Raw genomic sequence first — 14,367 nt, forward strand, 5'->3', positions numbered from 1 at the left:
CTTGCTTGGAATATTTATAGAGGTCTGCTGCTAGTGAAGTTTGCTGCTTGCTCCTGGGGGAGCAAAGGAGGTAGACCCTCTTTATGCTTAGTGCACCATTTCTCGAGAAAGTGTGGATATGAAAAATGCAGATACAGGGAATGAAGAGTCGCAGTTGTTGTTTTAGGTGACACCATCAATATCGCTGCCTTCAGCTGACTGAAACGGGGAAAGCCTCTTCTCCATAGTTTACAGTCATAACTTGGAGGAGCTATGACTCTAGTGCAATACATTACCTCTGTATTGTACTGTGTTTCTTTAATTGCAGTGTTGCGAAGCCATCCTCATTATCATCATGCTTGTGGTTTTCCCCCTAAACTTGCGCTATAGTTATATCATTATAACTCAGATTAAAGCAATACTTTTGCCTTTATTTGTACAAATGCCCACAGGGATTTTATTTTTGCACTGAAATTGAACTTAATCGACCCTCTGACATCAGCATGCCACAGCCTCAAACATTTAGTCATAGTTGGAAAATATAGCAGCTGAGGGGAACAGTGAGTGCTAATATTGCTCATACACTGTAGTTGATGTGTTTTCTTCTATAGTAGGAAAGGGTCCGGTCATGTGGTATGGCTTGAGTCATCAGAGGGAAAAGCAGTGAACAAATTGGTAGCATGCCACTCTGAGCTACCACATTTCATTACATCATAGTATGGAGGGCGGCAACCTCTCACTACACACATCTCCCTTTAGTCCTCTTCTTTTATCACAAATCTGTTACCCTTAGATTCCAAAGTGGCTAACATGTGATAATAAGAAATGTTTTTGTTTTGCTGTCATCTGGCAGTAGCATGTATCAAGCTGTACAAATGTTAAAATATCCAATAATTCAACCAAATATGTTCAAGTTAAATTATTGTAAACATATTCATAAATAATAGAAATACATATATAAAAGTATATAAATTGTATAGTTAAACTGATCTGGCACGCACCGTGTGATTAACATACAGGTTTCATTAAGATGTGGTACTAGTGGTTATTGGTAGAATTTTAAGATCAGGAATTTACATGAAGTTAAGCTGTGGACTTAATCTGAGAGGTGGGCTTGTGATCTGCCAGGTTTTACCAAGAGCTGGACTAAAACATACGTACTGGATTAACTTATTTTAACCTAAACCATGATCTTTTCTTAAACCTTATCAAGTAGTTTTGATTGAGCTGGGCTAAGAAATGAAAAGAAATATAACTGTTGATTAATGCATTTAACCTTTACCTTAACCTTTTCCACAATAACGCACGCCTGTATTTAAAATGGAAGTCAGCTATTAAAAACATTAATTGCACTTCTGCTTTTTCCGCTAAGATAAGTTGGTAATGTGATTATTTTCATTGACTAAGTACAGAGTAATTTATCACATTTATAACAATTTTTTACATTTTAAAGGAACCTGAAGAATTTTTTTACCCAGTTTAGGCATGTTGTTTAAAAATCACTCTCCAATGAGCCTTGAAACTTGGTGTAAGCAGGTTTTTAGCAGCCATTTTTATCTACAGAAGGAGCAGGTCTTTTCTGTGGAAAACCACCATGTTTCTACAGTAGCCCAGAATGGACAAACCAAACACTAGGCCTTTCATGTTATTTGCCAGTTTCACAACCACTGTAGTTTCCACTACACACCTGGACAGCAGGGTGAGACGAGGGGATTGTTTTCTGCAACCAAACCGCTAGATGCCATTAAAGCCTACACACTGGTCCTTTAAGAATGACGGGCAAAGTTGAGATGGTCACACTTGTGGTGGCCAACAGTTGGCTTGTCAATGCAACTTGTTTTAAATCAGGATGAGTTCACTGTAAGCTCTGAGGTCTTGTTGGCACTGTCATCCATTGCGCTCACATCTGCAACTGATAGTGTCAGCCTCAACCCTATCTCAGGTCACAGGCCATGCTCCTCTTTATTATCTTGATCTCCAACGGTGACTGTGATTGAGTGAGTGTCTTGAATTTTTAAAGATTTTTGTACTGTTATAGAGGATGTTCTCACTGTATGTGAATATACATAGACACACACCACTGTGTGTAAGCCAGTGTGTCTCCGTGTAAGTGTGTGGCTGAATGTGTCCTCATAAGAACACACACCCCAGTGTGTGTTGGAGCAGGGGTCCTGGTTATACTATCAGCCACGTGCAGGCTTATCTGCACCGGTGAGCTCTGATCTATGTACGGTGGGAGGTGTGACCATGTGTGTCGGCACTGAAATGCAGGATTTACTGCTACCGTTGATACCTCAACACTTTGCCCAACGTGCACACACACAGAGGTTTCCTACCAATCAATTACATTTTTGTTCCACAGATTTAAGGCACCTGTGAAATGAAGTTTATATCAGCAGCCTATAGCCTATCTTTGTGGTCTGGCTTTATCTAGTGTAGCAGCAGACTTGCTGGTAGAGTAGATGGCTCTATCTTGTATAGCAGTGCTGAAAGTAGTTTAGCTGATCGCTGTCCATGGTACCGACTTAGCTCCTTTTTGAGTGAGTATCTCTGCATGTGTGCAGCTTTTGGTGTCACCTCACCAACGATGCATTGTCACAGCTGTACCAAAAATCTCTACAGAAATCAACCATTTCAAGAATTTATATAACATAATTAGTGTGATGCTAGAATGCATTTTTAATGTTTTTAAATTATCAGTGCCTACATGAGGACCATCATCATGAAAAGACATGCACTTGTGGTAAACCCTAATGGCACTCTCAAGCACTCTGGGTAATAACATCCACCAAATACTACTGTCTTTCAATCAATGCCCAGGTCCAATGTTATAAATATTTTAATGGTTATCAATTAATATGTTCATGATATGATTTTTTAACTGGTGTCAACTTTCAAGTAAAGATAAATTAAATAGATAATGGCAAAATGACAGAAAGAAGCTAATTTATCATTGCCTGGTGCTGCATTAGGGTGGCAGTGACTGCACGTGAACAGCAGTGTGTCGTGTGGTTTTAATCAGAGCAGCAATTTGATCTTTCTCTTGTGAACAGCTGTTTTCTGTTTGTAGCACATTAGATCATGGTTATGCTGCCATTCATCACCCATGGATCAATAGCCCAGTAATTACACCTCTGCAGTCTTGCTTATTCAAAGGGCTTGCCCTCTCGCAGTTTGTCTCTAAAATGGCAATATGATACCAACCGTTCATGTTTACCTATTGTCCCATCCATAGCTATGACTGTTAACTCAGGTATTGTTATCAATCAAAAGCATCATATTTCATTTTTTGCCACACTGGTTTAAATATTGTATGTGCAAAGAATGATATTGGACCATTAGCTGAGAGCCTTATGTTGTATAACAGAGCTTTTTCTACTGGTTCTACTTTACTCGGTATTCCTCTGTTCATAGCCATTCTCCCTGAGGCACATGTTGACTCTGTCTCCATTTCTGCATAAATTGTTTGGCAAAACAGAATTGTGTCATCAGCCGGTAATAGTAGATTAGTGTCTAACAAAGTGTGTATATTTTCCAGTGAGCTGCTCTTTTCTAACTCTCTACCCTCCTGTCATGTTCTCCTTTCAGACAGCAGTGCTTTGGATACACAGGTTTTAAGTCATTGCTTATCATTAACTACATGGACACTTGTGATTTCCTTGCATGCGCATGTGTTTGTCTGTTCATAAATGTGTCTTCTCTTTTGTGGTATGTGGTGTGATGGTGTGTGAATTTTCTGTCTCCTTTGAAGTGATACATCTACCTGAGTGTATCTGTGAGTGTGTGTGTTTGTTTTTCTGTGGATGAATTGAAGTGATACCTGTAGGTATGAGAGAGAATGAAGCATGCGCCTTTGAGCCATATTACTGCCACTTTGTGCTGGTTGTCCTTTTATTATTCTCTTTTCAGAAAATGATTTGTGTTTCAAACTGACCATTTTGGTCAGTGAGGAGGGAGTGTTACACAATAGGCAAATCTGGCCCGAAGCACCAAGAGCGGCAAAACTCTCAGTCTTGAGCCCACAAATTACATTGATGTGGAATAATTTGGTCTTTTGCCTGCGGTGCTTCCCTCCCTTCTGCCTGTGCTGTACTCCTCCTCTCCCATCATTTATCTTACCCTAAACTGACCTCAAAATCTACTGTATTTTCCCAAATACATTATGTTATACTGTATTTTTCTTTTGTTTTAATTTTGCTGCTGTTTGCTTTGTGTTCAGTTGTGTGCCCTTACCTTGTATTTTCTTGTTTTACATTTTGTGTTTCTTCTCTCTGCAGCCTCGCAGTGTTTTGGATCCCAAAGTGCTGGGCTTGCAGTCTGGAGGGTGAGTGGTGGCTCACTTCCTGGTCTGATCAGTTCACAATTACACACATCTGAGCTGCTGTGCTGTTTTGTACCTCCATGCTGAGGCACATGTAGCAGAAATATTACAGGCATGCTGATTCTTTGGCATGCAGCCATGATTAAGGTACAGTGCTCTATGTTTTGTGCCATACTACAGAGAGAAGATGAATATACGTGATTCCTGATAACTGAAAGCCAACTGTCAACTTGTCATATGAAGTGGCGGGGGATAAACAGCTTATAATATTATTTAGCCTCTATTACCTCAGCATGACTATACAGCCATCTGCAGCATGCACTGTGCATAACAGCAGCAAGACCCAGGGGCCCTAGGGTGAGGCAAGGGGCCAGTGCAGCTTGTCACGTTGTGTATCTTTAGGGTCCTACCACTGATGTTGCTGAGAGGGCTGACAGAAAAGCTTGAGGAGCTTTATCTGTATGGAGGCTTTGGAGCCTTGATGTCATGTTGAGGTCATTAGAGAGGCTCTGAGTGACAGTTGAGGTGATGCCACTAAGAGCCTCACGGGAAAGGAGCAAGACTGGTCCGCAAGCAGTGAGGGGGCTGTGGAGTATGCACAAGGGAGTTGGAGGATGGAGAGAGCATGAGAACAAAAACTGAAGTGTTGCAGAAACTACTTAGTAAAACTCACTTTGAAGTGTAATTTTTCTGTGAGATCTCATATTGAGTATTCATAGTATGTAATATAAATCCAGTAATCTGTATAATATGTATCAATAGGAGGTATCACTACTGCAATAACCCATAAAAATGTGCATAACATGAAGGAGAGGGGGAGTCTATGGGAACAGCAGAGGGTGAGAGGGATTACAGGGAGCTCCAGTGTAGGTGGTCGGCACCACGCAAAGTGGAGAGGAAGGGGTGAGGCGGGTTAGGCAGGAGGCGTGATCCATGGTGTTTGCTGGCTGTGTAAATCAAGGCCCCCCTTTCACTGTAGTAATGTCTCCCACAGCATGGCATTATTATGATATTAATACACCTTAAATCTGTCTGCTTCTCCAGGGCTGGCAGTATTCTTTATGGTATTGACAGCATGCCAGATTTACGCCGCAAGAGGACAGTGCCTCTTGTCCGAGACCTGGTGAGTCATCTGCCTCAACAAGGTTATGTGTGATTTATGTGAAATGTATCTGAGTGACCCCACAATATACCACACTGGTGGAATCCTGCTCCCTGTGAGTATGGATCCCCTCTGAAGACAATAATAACTTTACTGGGAACCTGATAAAATGTGCTAGTGCTTTAGAGTGACAGTGTTTGTTTCTTATCGTTATATAATATCCCAGGACTAGCCTAGGACGGATAATAGCCTTGACATTCTTCTAGCTGAAGCCTATGCGACAATAATGGTTGCAGAAATGGTTGTTGAAATGATATAGCTTAAAAAAAAGACATAAACTTTCATTGTGATAAAAACAAGCAAGTGAGGAGTTGATTGGTGATAAAAACAACCACTTAAAACTCTGGCGATTTAGTGTAGAGCATTTACCTTTTGGGAATGCTAAATTAACCTTAGCCATAACTCTATAGCTTGATTAATTAGCCTAAAGAGGGTGTTTAAGACATTGCATCACAGTGATGCTCCCCCATTTGTTTTTATTGCAACATAATGTGTCATAACATATCCCACAGAGAGGCCTGTTGCAGTGCAGTACACTTTAGCACTGTGCCACATGGTTAGTCTGTGAGAAAGAGAACAGGCTGTCGTGATGCAAATAGTATTCATGTCTGTTTATAACTGTTTGTCCATTACGTGCTGCAATGTGTGTGTCCGTCTTGTGTATGTTTTGTCTCTCATCTTCATGTATTTTATTCAAATAGATGGGAAAAAAATTGATCAGAACTCGTAAATTAAGTAACTTAAAGACAACCTGTTTGATACTTCAGCATTCTACACTTTTAAGATTTAGAGTATTTTTGTGAAATAATATGATTATGTAGCTTGATGTGATACACATAGATGCTGATGAATGTTTATATCACAGTGAACAACATGAGTTGATGCTGTATTTGTCCATATCTCTCATGAAATTAATAACCAACAATGTCTTGGTAAGTATGGGTTGTCGTTTTTAATTTTTAACTTTTTGGATTTTGCGTGTATATTTGCCATTCCTACATAGACCCATAACAGCTATGGGTGATATTTTTCAGTGAGTTGTCAGATTTCAGCCTCGCCGTTGCTTGGCCATTTTTCTTCTCTCTTTTTTTTTTTTTTTTTGTTGCTCGGCAGGTGTCGAAAATTAGTATGTAACTTGAAATGTTGACAACTCAACCCAAAAATATATCCGAGAGACTTCATTGACTTCTGATTTAACTGTGTGGGGCTTTTAAATCATGTAAAAGTGACACTGAGCAAGCCTTTTACACGTGGGATGAAGTCAGTAGTCAGCAAACTAATTGGTCCCCTTTTCATGCCTCTCCTTTGTCAATGTCCCCCATTTGCTGTGTGATTGCTTCAGGGCAGCAACAGCGTTTGATTGGAACGGACAGCAGGCTTCCCCTATATTATGGTGGGATGCAAAAACATAAACAATAAAAAAAAGCCAAAGTCGAAAATCGATTCACAAAGCATTGAACGCAATATTGTAGCTGAATAGATAACATCTGGACACTGGGTCATATTGTATTGCCCGTAGCATCCTCAGCAGTGCTGGTGCATGTTGATAAACTTACATCAACACTCATAGTTCATGTAGAGGTCACGTTCCCTCCTACATTCTCCATGGCTTCCATGGATCTTTACCATAGCTGGGCTGTAGACAAGAGGGTCGTGGTAAAGACTGATCCAATATTGTCAGCTGTCCATGTCTGCATTCCTCTGTTACGTAACTTCCTCCAGTATGGGATATATGTCTATCAATCTCTGGTCACCCAAACTTAATGGAAATCAATATAGCAGCTAATTTACATGTGTGTATCAGTGTGTGTCCGTGTGTGTGTTACCTGTTCGTATTTGTGAGAGTGCCTTGTGTGGGCGTGTACTGTTAAATGTTTGAGTAAGTTTGTCAATTTCTGGGCGGATGCGTGTGTGTTTTTTAAGCGTGTGTGTGTGTTTGTGTGTGGGAGAGTTGGTGTTGTGCAGTACAGCTGGCTTCACCCATACGTGAGTGTGTGTGTGTGTCTTGTGTTTCTCTGTTTGTGTCAAACTAATGTGCAGAGCAGACAGCAGAAAATATGATCATAGCTTCATCCAACAGAGAACTGAATATAAATGCCAAGCATGACTGCAGTTTAGTAACTTCCAATGCATGAGTGGATAAAGAATCATGCAACGGCTTAATAATCTCTCTTGATGAATAGTTGAATCTTTCTAGAGCTCTGTGCCTAATCAGCAGTCCTGCATGGCAGTTGAGACACCTATGCGCTCAGTATGGATAATAAATACAATTCCTCTGCTGTTTGTGCTTTCAGCAATCACCTTCCCACTCCTTGTCTAATTCAATTACTTTATTTCTTTCAATCTCTACTTATGGCCTCCTGGAAATCACAGGCTTTGGTAAGCTTACTTTCTGTTTAAGTTAAAAGCAACAGATGAATGCTTTGTCTTCAGACACATCCATTACAGAAACTTAAAAAAAAGTCTTGTTATGTTGCTTTGATTTATTGATTTACTTTTATTTAGCTGATATAGATGTAATTCATTTCTACTCTTTTTTTTCCTTTTACAAAATACTATCACCTATTCACCTGCTGTTTAACTCTATATGGATCTGTGTAAATCCACTGAGATACTGCATAAAACTGCAGAAAGATAAAATGAGTCGGTGGATTTATCCCCTTTCCTCATCTCTCTTTTCCTCTTCTTCTGCCAGACCCTCACTGCTCGAAAGGCAGGCATCTCGTTTGCTCTGGTGAACCGGTCCACCCTGAATAATGAGGACCTGGTGAGTACTAACATGCATGCAATGCCTGCATAAAAAATCTTTGTCTGTTTATTGTGGAGTCTTATTGTGTAATGGAGGGTACTCCGGGGGATGCTGGACGCATGTTCTCATTATTTTTTAGGGCGGTGTTTGGAGAGAAGGGTGCTGGGACTCTCTTATAGCTGAGCTGTTTGCAGCAGCCATTGTTCTTCAGGGCCTGGGATCACGTTGCCAGGAACGCAGGGTTCCAAAATGAAAATGAGATGGATTGCATTAGTTACTGGCCTTTTTTCTTTATGTACATACAGCATGCCATCATCTGTCTGTCTGCCTGTCTCTGTCAACAGTACATGCAGTTTATTAAAAATCAATCTTTCTCCTGTGCTCCTTATGTCGTATCACTTGGATCACTTCAGAAATCAAGAGATGGCCCCATCATTTCATTTAGACTGTGCCCTATGAATAATATTAAGCACCTTGCATCGAGGAAGATGGAGCTATAGAAAGGGCAGAATGTCTCAGTCGATGGTGTGACACTTTTGTGTTGACCTCCAAAGCTCTCTCTACATGAATTGATTGCAATTCTTCCCTCCCAGAGGGAAGATGGTGTTATAGGAGGAAAACAGCAGGAGGAAGCAGTTTCTCAGCAAGACAATTTCATATCCGCTGATGTGCAACAAGGGGCTGCCTAAGTCTAAAAGATTACTTGATTCAAATGTGCTCTGTACTTCATGCACAAATATTTCATCTTTTCAAACAAGAGATGTGGCTCTCAATTTGTGAGCACTGATTTTTGTACATGTTCGTATGACTTATCTATTTTGCACACTTGACTTGGTCCTCGTGGTCCACATGCCTAGTTGCCCTAAAGTGACATGGTCTTGATTGCTTACTAATAGCCATGGGGTTGATTAAAGGGGCTTTAAGGATGAACAACTCATGTCCCAGATCAGGGAGGAATGACGTGATAGATGCACTGTGCTAATTGGTGTACAAAGGGAGCTGATTCTTGGGCAAATTTGGAGAGTAAGGAGTTTGAACTTTAGAGATAGACATCGGAGGCAACAAGGAAAGGTTTAATAGTTGGTGGTCGAGGGGAGCTGAGTTGTGAGCAGAGCTGCAGATTGTGCGGTCTTGGAAAGTAGGACGAGCAGATGTCAGAGTTTTATCTGCTGCATTAAATCCAGGAGAGTGCTTTCCTGTGAGGACTGCGAGAGTACTCAGTAAATGACCATATGCTGTTTAAGAGTGGGAAAAGAGGAGAAAAGGAAAAGGAATGGAAGGGAAGGGTGAGAAAAGTAGAGAAATGAGGACAGAACAAGAGAAGATCAAAGCCAAGAGTGACTTGCCATCATGACCCCGTGGCCCTTATGTCACTGATCAGGCAGTCATGTTGAACAATCCGCCTTTTAATCCCTGGGGAGATGTTTGAACCTATTTAGAGTGCTCCCTTTTTCAATCCTCTTCTTGTGTCATCTCTGCCTCACCTCTTCCTTTCGTTTTTGCTCTTTAAACATTTTAATTTGACTAAAATGTCTTACTCTTTCATTGTTGACGTATAGAAATCTATTTCTCTTGATGCTCCTTCTGTGTCACGTTTCCCATGTATCTGCTTTTTAGAGCAGAAAGGAACATTATGTGTGGGCAGACTAACAGCCCGTGTGTCCGCTCAATGTTCTGAGCTGCATGTGATCTGAACACCAGAGCCTTTTAACAGTGGCTGTCAACATAAACTGGGGCGTACCTGCTTAGACAAAGACAGGGACGAAGGAAGAAGGGAGCCACGATCTGACATGGGTCAAGGAGTATCTGGAAATAAGATGTGATGCATTGCTCTAAGTCAGTTCAGATACCATCAGGCAGGTTGTTAGCAGGAAAATATACTACATTGATTTTAAAATGCTTCTGCCAAAGTAATCTTGGATAGTTTTGTGCATCTTGCCAGGCAGAAAAAACATATTCGACTGAATTTAAAATACTTGCAATCCACTGTATTTTATGCCAAGATCATGTAGATTCGCTGTTAGGGCTGAGATGGTACTGTAGTTAAAGCAAAAGCTTAGAGGTGAAGAAGGCTGGAACAGGATGAGGAGGATGGCAGTGTCAGTGAAGTTGTTGACAAGGACAATAGGTGGTAAAATTGGAAAGGAGGGGTGAAAGGAGGAGAAGAGATTAGATTCTTCTCTGTCATGTTGCTCTCAGGCAGAAGCCACCGCTGTCAATCAATTCTAGCAGTGTCTTGCACAGAATCACCAGGGTTACCTCCCAGTTTAACACATGAGACTCACACACGCAGCACTCTTCCCACATCTGCTGCACAGTGTGACACGTAGTGTCAGGATGCAGAGTGGTGTTAAAAGAGAGTTAAAAAGACACAAATAGACAGTTTCAACAAAATACATGAATAGTAAGATACTACTCAGTGACCAGTGATTTAAAGAAATGCCAAGGCAGAAAAAAGGCAAAAAAGATATTTACCAGCCAAGTCAACTCACTGACAAAAACAGAGATTGAGAGCTCATAGAACTCCCACACTCATAAAAAATTTGGCTCACTCATCTCCTGCAGGCAGCGTCAGTATTAGACGGTCCAGTATTAAATTTGGTAAGGAGCAGGCTTCCGGGTGTGGCCCCGGTCTGGCTTGTGTGTAAGTTGTGGATAAATCTCAGACATCTGCTTCATCTCATTGCTCTAAGATTAATAGGGAAATCCCTCTGTCTCCCTCTGTGTTTCATTAAAGGTCCTCCAGGGTTCAGCAAGCCTCTCCGTAGCATCAGCGAAGTTACACAATGTTAGATAGCCTTGTTGTCCTGTCATCTGGTGTCATTTAATCATCCATGCAAGTATACGTGTGTGCGTTTTTTTTGTCTGTATGTGTGTTCCAGTGGGCAGTGCAGTAGCCTTCTTGGTAAAGTGCAGAGCTACTGTTCAGGTGTCAAAGCACACAGGGGCCTGACAGCAGAGGGAGGGGTGGAGGAGAAGGGTGGAGTGGAGTGGAGTGGAGAGCAAGTACCTCTTGAAGATTTATTTAACCACTATACATCTCTTTCTCTTTCTCTGTCACTTTCTCTCTCGCTTGCTCTCCCTCTCTCTCAATCTGGATAATGCTCACTTTTAAAAACCTTATTTACAGCATCCATTGATTCTGCCTTCAAGAATTGGCAAGTCCCTGCTCGTTTTCCAGTCCTTGTGGATGGCAGGGCTGCTGCAGTAAACCATTCAATTTGAGGAGGCTTCTGTTACACAGCAATCTGTCCAGACAGGCCTCTGGTAGACTTTCGTATTTGGTCTGGAGGAGCTTTAGTCAGTAAACCACTCAATGTGAACAAAGCCTGTGGGCTAAGGATGCTGTTAATCTTAGCTTAATGAGATGTAAGGGTGATATACTCTCATATGCCTGACCTCTCCATTGATGATAAGGTAATCAGAAAAGGATCAACAAAGGTCCCTACAAGTTATCCCTTAGAATAATGTAATCTGTTAGATCCCTTCTCTATAAAAGAAGCTGACGAATGCTGCAGTTCTGAAGAATGATAGCTGCAGTTTAGCCAACTTATATAATTGCCAAGATTACTGTTAGGCAGAAGTGTATTGTAAATTCCATCCAACTCAGACTGCAGATCAATTTGAATTAAGCCCACTGAAGCTGCTTCGGTTAAACTTCTAAAGTTTGACTAAAACTTTGTGTTATGATATCAGGCTATTGTGGTCCCTAGCAGGTGCAAAGGTATTCCGGTTTTTCTAGTACTGATTCCAAGATGTATTCAGCATTTCTGAAAAGCAATTTAAGTACAACATTGCTTTTTATTGACTCTTGGAGTTTTTATTAAGTTTTCCTCAACTTCATGGTGCCATGAGAGTTTAACAACATTAGCTATACCTCCTCTGTTTCTCACATCCCCATATCTTTTCCATCAGTGTCTTCATAACTTATTATTTCTTACACTTTCACAATGCCTTCCCTTTCTTTTCAGAAACTACACGTCTTCAAGAAGACTCTCCAGGCGTTGATCTACCCGATTTCATCCACAACACCCCATAACTTTGAGGTGTGGACAGCGACTGCACCCACCTACTGCCATGAGTGCGAGGGGCTGCTGTGGGGCATCGCCCGTCAGGGCATGCGCTGCTCTGAGTGTGGCGTTAAATGCCACGAGAAGTGCCAGGACCTGCTAAATGCAGATTGTTTGCAAAGTAAGTGAAATTCATCCCATGGCTTTGAAACTTATAGACATGTGCCTAAACCTTTGTGGATAGTGCTGGGTGGTTGTGTGTATCTGTGTGTATTGAAGTATTTGTGGCTTGAACATCATCATCTAGAAAATTAATTTAAAATAATGAGCCCTTGGGTGCCCAGATAGCTCAACTGGCACCCCATGTACCAAGGCTGAGTCCTTGCTGCAGCAGCCATGGGTTCAACTTCGACCTGTGTCATTCCCTCTTTCTCTCCCCCAGTCACTCTTTAGCTGTCACTATCAATTAAAGGCAATACAAATCCCCCAAATATATATTTTTTAAATGTGATAATAACAATAATAATGACTTCCATTCTTTTCTTTATTTACACTGCTCGCTCAGTCACTGGCACTCATTACAGTCTCCAATCAGCTTTTTCAATCAGGCACACCCCTGTTGTTACTGTGTAGACTAATAGGAACAATGTGACATGCAGGCTTCAGGATGATCCTCACGGCAATCCTCACACACTCTAAGTGGATTAGCTACACCCTGGCTGTTATAAAACCACGTTTTAGAGCATAACAATGTTTTATAGTTCAAGCTGTGATTCATCTTTATCACGTTTCAATCTGCACTCATGAACACACTCTAGTTACATGATACCATGATCAGATATGGATAATTTATTGTCAGGTGTGTCTCTTACAGACACACATTCACATACATAAACACACACTTACACACCAACATTAATGCGTGAATTTGTGATTTGTCATCCTCCGCACACGCAGACATTAGTTATTGGAGTCCCGCAGTATTTTGGTGAAAAGAAAGTCAGCTCACCTTAGATATTTAAAAGAAAAGATACATGATAGATACAGTGGGACTGGATGGATCACCAGGTTCCAATTCCTGTGTTTTTAATATGCAGACCACAGAGCCTAAACACTCTTGGCTTGTTTCAGGAGCGGTGGAGAAGAGCTCCAAGCATGGGGCAGAGGACAAGACCCAGAATATCATCATGGCTATGAAGGAGCGCATGAAGATAAGGGAGAAGAATCGTCCTGAAGTGTTCGAGGTGATCCAGGAAATGTTCCACGTCTCCAAAGAAGACTTCAACAGCCATCTGAAGACAGCCAAGCAGGCCGTGCTGGATGGGACCTCCAAGTGGTCTGCTAAAATCAGCATCACAGGTTAGTCTGATTCTCGTAATTATATCAGATTACATCATTCTTCAAAGCATCCACTGAAATATTATTTATGAATCTTACGGCAAGGTAATCAATATTAGCTCTCATTTACACATTTATCAGTTGAATAGTAGTAAATGATTTAACTAGTATTGTCCTGATACGGCTGCAGATGACCTTTAACCTTTGATCTATGGCCTATAAGCCCTTAACTCAGTCCTTCAACACCAAATCAACAAAAGTCCCACTATAAATCAGCCTAATTTCAAATGACAAACATTGTTATTCTCTTGTTATTAACCCCAAGATCTTGGTCATTAACCTCTGACACGTGACCACAAACAGCAATGCAATTCAGTTAGAAATAGAAATAGAAATTGATTTGGGGACAAGTCATTTGTTGATAATGCCATGAAGGTTACGACCGCATCAGTGTTTTGTGCAACAATTGCAGATTTTTTTGGTCATTATGTGGGGACATCAGGACGCAAATTCTTAGACTCATCTACTATCTACTCCACTCGACTGGTGTACCTAGGCGACGACATATTTTTAATAATACATGAATTGTCTTCATTAGAGCTCTGTGTCATGTAGCTCTAATGAAAACAATATTACAAGTTAAGCTGTGGGAGAGCTTATCAGCATGCAACAATGGTTTCCAAATGTTAAACAGTAACACAGAAAATACAAAGCATCTGAGAGGCAGTAATAAAGAGGCAATGATGATTTATGATTACAGTCTAAGAGTACTTGCTCCAGCTACCAGAGATTTCTAGCATGAGTTTAT

At 41.0% G+C, this 14,367-nt stretch overlaps 1 protein-coding gene across 1 annotated transcript in view; it reads left to right on the forward strand.

Moving 5' to 3' along the window:
- Positions 1-14,367, forward strand: part of LOC118321314 (protein unc-13 homolog C) — a 90,976-nt gene that overhangs the window by 8,592 nt on the left and 68,017 nt on the right. The window contains exons 2-8 of the mRNA XM_035652586.1: positions 3,568-3,590; positions 4,257-4,303; positions 5,345-5,423; positions 7,836-7,841; positions 8,158-8,229; positions 12,183-12,402; positions 13,353-13,580. Of these exons, the coding sequence (XP_035508479.1) occupies positions 3,568-3,590; positions 4,257-4,303; positions 5,345-5,423; positions 7,836-7,841; positions 8,158-8,229; positions 12,183-12,402; positions 13,353-13,580 (675 nt within the window). The remainder of the gene's footprint in view (positions 1-3,567; positions 3,591-4,256; positions 4,304-5,344; positions 5,424-7,835; positions 7,842-8,157; positions 8,230-12,182; positions 12,403-13,352; positions 13,581-14,367) is intronic.

Source organism: Morone saxatilis, unplaced genomic scaffold (assembly GCF_004916995.1).
Source record: "Morone saxatilis isolate NCDOM2014 unplaced genomic scaffold, NCSU_SB_2.0 Contig11, whole genome shotgun sequence".
Taxonomy (NCBI): domain Eukaryota; kingdom Metazoa; phylum Chordata; class Actinopteri; family Moronidae; genus Morone; species Morone saxatilis.